This window comes from Cupressus sempervirens, chromosome 3, assembly GCF_028749045.1.
Source record: "Cupressus sempervirens isolate cs-2001-9-10 chromosome 3, ASM2874904v1, whole genome shotgun sequence".
Classification (NCBI taxonomy): Eukaryota; Viridiplantae; Streptophyta; class Pinopsida; order Cupressales; family Cupressaceae; genus Cupressus; species Cupressus sempervirens.
Window position 1 is genome coordinate 562,958,325 of NC_143120.1, and position 7,448 is coordinate 562,965,772.

Here is a 7,448-nt window from a genome sequence, read left to right on the forward strand (position 1 = left end):
CATGACATCCTTGGCATGGCTGAGTTACTTCATGTGCACCTGTGGCTATTTTCTTTGGAGCACAAAACATTGTAGTTGATAAATAATTAATGTCCTTTAACTTTTATTGATCACAATACAAGCAGCACATTTGAAATTCATCTTCCAACAGCATCCAGATAAGATGGAAATGAATGACGCGTTGAATCTTTTTTTATACATGTATATTTTAAACTGCAACAGAGAAAAACACTATCGCAGCCTGGGAAATTACCATAACAACCAATCAGAAAACAGTTCTAACAAAGCAATATGTTCAAATGATATAAAACTCGTGTAACTTCAGCAACATAATAATTCTTGGATTTGATTCCTTCACAGAGCAGAAATTGTTTGCATGCAATGGATGCACGAGTAACCTGCCTTTTGGCGGGAGCAAATAATTTTTATTATAACCTCAAATGAGTGTTTGACCAATCATTTGATGATTAGAAACATTAATCTAGTGTTGAGCAGTTGAGGAGCCATTGGGCCATGGTCAGTCTCAATTGAGACTTGAGCAATTAACTCTGTTGGTACATGAGCAAACTCAACTGAGCCACGAAGTAAGCAATCGACCACTGGTGCATGATCTTTAAAGCAATCAGTGGCAGCATATGAGCAACCTTGACCAAGACAGTAAGCAGTCATTGACCTCAATTGGGCCTTAAGCACCCAATGAACTTGAAAGACTTCAATTTCAACACAAGTGAATCAACTAAGCCTTCAACGGGTTAAACAAGTATGATGAACCTTTTAAATCCAAAAATTCATCAGTCTCAGTGATCAATTTTATCCATGAAGCAGCTTGGAAATTCAATCCAAAGAGTTGTTCAATGCAAGAGCAGATTCAGTCCAACATGATCAAAAGGTCAAGGTATTTACTTGCCCTGTGTTGTTTGATGTTACTATGTGCTAGGCTGATATCATGGTATTATCTTACCTTTTCTGCCTGAAGTGAATTGAAGGAGAGGTCTAACTGGTTCTCGCATTTACGTGGGGCTTATTACTACTTATTGACTTAGTGAGATTGATACAACATTAATAGCATCAGCAATGTGGTCATGATTAATGGCGTATTGGATAGAAAGTCATCCAAGAGAGCCGATTAGGATTTGATTATATTAGAAGTCCAAAATCCTGTAACTAGAAAAGATGTCATTTTGGTCTTACATTTCAAATAATGTTAATGATGGGGACAGTTCACGGTTGATGATCTGCATTAGGCCCTTATTGTTTTCGTTCAAACCCTGTGTTGTTCATTTGGTCTGACATTTACTTCTAATACTTAGAAATGATTCAAATTGGCCTTCTTGTTGCAGTGAAGGCCTTCTGTATAAAAACAGTTAAGATGTCCATTGATAATTGCGACATCTTGTAGGACATATTTATGAGGATGGAGAGCATTCTACCAGGCAAGAGAATATTACAAAAGATAAAAAAGTCGTACAAGAATTTATTGGTAGAAGAATTACCATAAGAGATACAATCACCGAATCATTACCAAAGGTAAATGAACGAGAGAAGGCAAGATCCATAACTAAGTTGCAATTCTCAGGCTTCTAGAGGAGGGAAGATTTCATCCTGATTTTGATATGATGATGTTTTATTATCGAAGCTCGTAAATAAATGAAGTCTGATAATTGCCTATAGATGTTATTTTGATAAAATCAAGTTTTGATGTTATGTATCTATCAAATGTGAAGGACATTATAATAAATTAGGGATATTGTTACATGATATATTTATCTTTTCTTGGGAATCAAACTGAATGTTTGTAGTCAATCTTTTGGAACAAGAGTTTGAGTAGTGACCCATCCATGAGAATCTGTCTCTCACGATCTCTAGTGATCCTTGTGCATTCATGCCACAATAATTAAATATAGCAGTGACTGATTGCTCTCAATCATTGAGATCCTTTAAGGCTGTAAAGAGCCTCGAGTGAAACATATGACCATTATTACAGTGCGGTTCTCATACAGCGCACTTGGGTGATAACACTGCGCTTGTTTACATTTCACATCCTTCTATATGACCGTATGCGAATTTCGTGCAATTAAGTGCTCATTGTGATAGTCTAATGTTCAATTTATGGTCACGATACAGTGCTGGAGCAAACTTGGACTTCAAGGGAAAAATCAACAAAACACTCTGATTAGATTGAGTATAAATAATATTAGTTTAATTATCTGAACTGAAGACTATTAGGTTCTAGCTGCACAGATGATACAAAGTGGTTAAATAGGTACTTGTCCATGTGATAAAACGACCATCCTTAATCTCTTGGATTGGCCATGTCCCTCATATCTTGGCTGCACGTTAAAAAACCACTTGCTTCATAAATCATAACAATAAAGTTGATGACTGGAATACAAAGTAAAGGCGGACACCTAGTTGGTAACATATAATTGTGTAGGACGAAAATGATAAATCCCATACATTTTCAACTCAAAACGACACAATCACGTTATAGTGGATCAGCAGAGAACCTAAGAGCAATAAATTACTTAGCTTTTTAATATCAAAATGGTGTTTTGTTACTGCTGAGTGTCCACCACGATGGTATGTTAAAATGAGACATGGTAGAGATTCTAATTTAGGCTAACGCGATCCTGTATACATGCATCGTGAATGAATACTAAAACGTCGACACATACGAATATCATAAGAATAGCAAGTGTTGCAATAACACATCAAACGTTGCAGCTGCGGTGCCTCAATTAATGTTTCTGTCACGTGTTCAAGAAACACAACACATGGCTAATCAAAATACGCATGCTCTTAATTATAGTAGAGTATCAAAAGCGTGATTATTAGGCCCTGCCTATTTATAGGCAGGGTACTAATGGTTTTTTTTACCCCCTGCATATTAATTTTTGACAACAATTACTCTATTTTTAAAGTTATTCTTAAAGTTCAACAAACTTTCTATTTTAAAATTAATTTATGTTGATTTATTACCTTTTTCTAATTGGTCCATTACATTTTTGGTGGGGTTTATTTTATTTTTCCATTTCAAAAAATACAATATTTTCCAACATGCATTAATGAATTCATTAATTGCACTCTATCTTTTACATATTTGTGACAACTTCATTATTAATTACAACTTTATCTTTTGTATATTTGTCACAAGTTCATTAGAGTCATAAAATAATTAAAACTTTATCTTTTACATATTTGTCACAAGTTGATTAGATTTATTAATAAAAAATCATGTTTTTATCTTTCACAACAAAATTAATGTCTTATCAATATTAATATCACAATTTTTAGTTTTGAATATAGTATTTAAAAATGTTAATATATTTTATATTATTTTAAAAATTGGTTTTATATAAATCAATAATTACTAAATTTGATTTTCTATTAAAATATATTATTGCTATTAAGAATTGTATTGCTTTATATATATAAACTTTACTATATATCAATTTAAAAAATTAAAAACAATTAATCCCAAAATTTAACTTATGTAATAAAATTTTAAAATTCTTAAAATTCTTAGTTAAAACTCTATTCATTCAAATCTTGCGATTTTACAATAGATTACATTATGTTGTATATTTTTAGACAATGGGTAATCGCCACATTATTCTATAAAATTAAAATTTAAAATATTAACTAAAAATCTAAAGTAAGTTTGCTAAAATTTATAACTTCTCTTTTCAAAACCATAATTTTAACATATATTATGTCCAATTTGTTTCCCTAGAGGCAGGGACTCCAGCTCTCAAAGAGCTCTTGTTCACTATGATCATGCAGTTTCCCTATATTGTCATGCGAGTCATTAACACGTTTCGTTTGATGTGACAGGCGCGGGGCTGGGTGCGGGAGTGCCAGGGCTGCATCTTGGATTTGGTGTTGGTGCTGGATGTGGTGTGGGACTTGGTTTCGGTTATGGAATAGGGACGGGTTGGGCTTATGACAAAAATGACAAGCTTCCAAATCCTTTTGGAAAGGAGGGAATTGTTTCTTATGGGTAAGATGTCAAAGTCAAAGTATATTCCATAGTTTGGAGAAATCACATCAGACTGACTAGGAGTTTTATGTGGGTTCCTTAGGCTTATGGCCTGTTGGGTGTCATTAAAAATCTTTCACTTATTCATTTATTTGCTTATGGTTTTTGGTTCTAAATGAAATGAAAACTGTTTGTGTAGGAATCGAATTGAAGATGTATTGAGTGATCTCCTCGACTCCACAGCAAAAGCTTTGGAAGCTATGACAAAAGAGATAAAGTCAAGGAGAAGATGACTTGGTTAAAGACAATAGACCATGTAAATTGTTGTGGAATACTTCTTTTTTAACTAATTTGTATTAAGATTTCTTCTTAAAGTTATTTTGTATTGTAAATTTCAACAAAAACAATTACTCTATTAACTAATACATTTAACTTAATATCACACTCGGTTAATTCACATCATTTAAGAATTTAATTTATTTTTCAATTTCTATATGAAAGCACTTATGGTACAACATTTATAATCAATTAAAAAATATAATGTGCCAAAATCATTATAATTATATTAGAAATTATAATACCAAATAAGTAATATAGTGATCAATGTTATAGTACTTGATACATTGTACTTAATTAATTGGTCTTATTTAAGAATTTCATTTCTTTTCAATATTCTACAATATGGGCAATATAATTTGCAACATATACAATCAAGGTTTGCTAACTATATAAACACAACTTACACTTTTTCAATTATAATAAATACATAAGTTATATTGAATGCTTTATTTTGCATACATCTATTTTGAAAGTCCACATCTCAACCCTCCACCCTCGTAGATGGAATTATTTGCCACAAGGAGCTTGTTATATCCTCAAAGTTGTTGAAAGATATTTCAGCCTCCAAAATATGGTTGTCACCACCACCTATTCTAGATGATCATCTTAATCTTCACATGTTTTGTGTTCTCTATATAACACCTAAGTAGAGGATAATAGTTTCAAATTTAGTAAATTAGACTATGTTCCTAAACCACTAGACCCAATGAAGATTTATGCACAAATGCTGCCAAAATGCACAACGTAATATCCAAACTTACCTTAATCTAGAGGGCCTATAGTACATATTGAATGTTGGCATCATTTTTGAATTATTTTACAACTTTCTATGTCATACGAGTTAATTCAATGCTCCAAAATGTCAGATGCTCCTAGTAATTGCCCAAAATTGCTTAAGAGTTTTCTAAGTTCTAGCAATAGGTTTTGGTATTAGTGGCCAACTATCATGGCTATGGAAGCCTTATGCTCTTTAGGCTCTATCAAACATAGGTGGATAAATTTCATAACATTCAAATGTTGTATATGGAAAATATTCTCGACGGAGTATTATGTTACAAGATTCAAGAATTGGCAGATTAACGGATTTTCGGATGATTGATTGATAAATAGAGGAACAAATGTGTTCCTCATAAAGAATTACAAGGACATTGTTTCTAAAAGAAACAATGTAGATTGAAGACGGAATTAGAAACAAAACTAGAGACAGGATAGGAAACATTCCTATCTGGATTGAAGACAAAAGAGACAGGATAGGAAACATTCCTATCTAGATTGAAAGACGGACTACAGACAAGTAGTTGACTATTATAGAAAGTATAAGATATTATCTTAATACCCTCCCTTAATGGTCAATGTACGGATGTCGGAACATTCTGTGATAACTGAGACCCTCCCTAGATTTACAGAATGTTGAAACCAAGAAGTTTTGCCAGAAGAGTGCTATGACTCAAAATAAGTTGCAATTACAAAACTTCATTTTTGTGGAAAAAATGGTAAAACCCAGAATCTCATGCAACCTTGCGTATTACAGACAACTTGAAATGATTTTTGAGGAGAAAATCAACAAACCTAGAAAAATAGAAACAAATTCAGAAGGCGAAAAATGCAGCTTCGCCTTGATTAGGAAGCTCGACAACTTGTGCTGTTGGCTGGGAAGCATTTTGCCTTGCTTGGGCAGCCAAATGTTTCTGGCACTCAAATTTTATTTGGCTGAACTTGTGACAGTAATTACACTGTACATTTTGCTTCGTAGAGCCATCCAAGGATTGAGCAGAAGGTTGATTCTGGGAAGGTTGAGAAGACTGATGGTTGCCAATGTTCTGTTGAAAGGATTTTGTAGCAAATGCCTGCTTTGAGGAGGCTATAGAAGCACTGTTGCCAAATTGTTGTTTCCAATGATCTTGCTACAGAAGTTTGGTGCATAATTCTGGAAACTTCAGATCAACATTAGTTGACGTAATGTTGAGTGTTTCTATGAAGTGCTCATAGGATGCTGGTAGACTTTTCAAAGTGATGACTACCATATCCTCTTCCTCCATTTTTCGACCAATAGCTTCGAGCTGATCGCGGATGTCCTTAATCTTTGTCAGATGCTTTTGTAAGGACATACGTTCATCCATAATAATGGAGAACAACTGATTCTTTAAAAAGAATGCCCGACTTTTGTTAGATGTTTCATGTAGCTCCTTCAGATATTTCCAGATTTCTGCAGTTGACTTGCCGGAAGGAATTTGCGGTAGCTGATCATCGATAACAGAGAGCTTAAGAAGCATAACAGCCTCTCGATTGCGATCATCAAACTTGTCCTGTTCTACTTGGTCGGAGATCGGACGAGTCTTTGTGCCCAGAACAAGCTCATCCAAACGACAATATTCAAAGATTGTCAACATGCGTTGCTTCCAATGATTATAATTGTGGCCATTGAATCGTAGATTGCCCTCCAACATCAGATTAGTCAAAGATGCCATTTGCACGAAATTCGAGGCAATGTTGAGGCTGACCCCAAAAAAAAAGACAAGTGCCTAGAAGAGTAGAAAGGAAATCCAGAAGGAATCTGCAATCGCAATGTAAATCCACTGGCTCGAAAATTGAGGCACAGAAAATGAGGTACTCAGAAAATTCTGACGAAGACCTAGATGAGGTCTCAAAAAACCCACCAAGAATCTGCAAACAAAAAAATTTTCCGACCCCAAAAATTAGGGTTTCGGAAAAAAATGGCCCTGGCTGAAAAAAGCTTGATAAACTTCAAATTTTCTTCAAGGATCGATGTGCATGGACGAATGGGGCTAGAGTGTGCTGAACAAACACCAAAAAATGACGTGAGTTTGCAGAGCCGAATGAAAAAAACTGTCTGCAAAAAACTATATGTTTTTTTTATTACTGCTCATGTCTTTGACTGGCGGATGGTCTTGGTTTTGCTTTTGCCCTTAAAAAACCGCGGACTTGAACACACAAGTTGTCTCTAATTGAGCCGAAATAAGAAAACTTGTGGTTTTTTAGCACAAAAAAATGTGAGTTCCTCAGCCGCAAACTCGAGTTTAGAAAACACGAGTAGGAAAAAGAAAATTGCGAGTTGCAGATGAAATCGTTCACGATTTCCCTCAATTTGCAGACCTTGCAAAAACTATTT

General features: G+C 34.3%; 1 protein-coding gene across 1 annotated transcript in view; it reads left to right on the top strand.

Moving 5' to 3' along the window:
• The window catches only part of LOC149567668 (uncharacterized), a 36,557-nt gene extending 32,116 nt beyond the window's left edge, over positions 1–4,441 (top strand). The window contains exons 2-3 of the mRNA XM_089820923.1: positions 3,835–4,000; positions 4,179–4,441. Coding sequence (XP_089677049.1) covers positions 3,835–4,000; positions 4,179–4,272 — 260 coding nt within the window. The 3' untranslated portion in view covers positions 4,273–4,441. The remainder of the gene's footprint in view (positions 1–3,834; positions 4,001–4,178) is intronic.
• Positions 4,442–7,448: the final 3,007 nt, after the last annotated feature.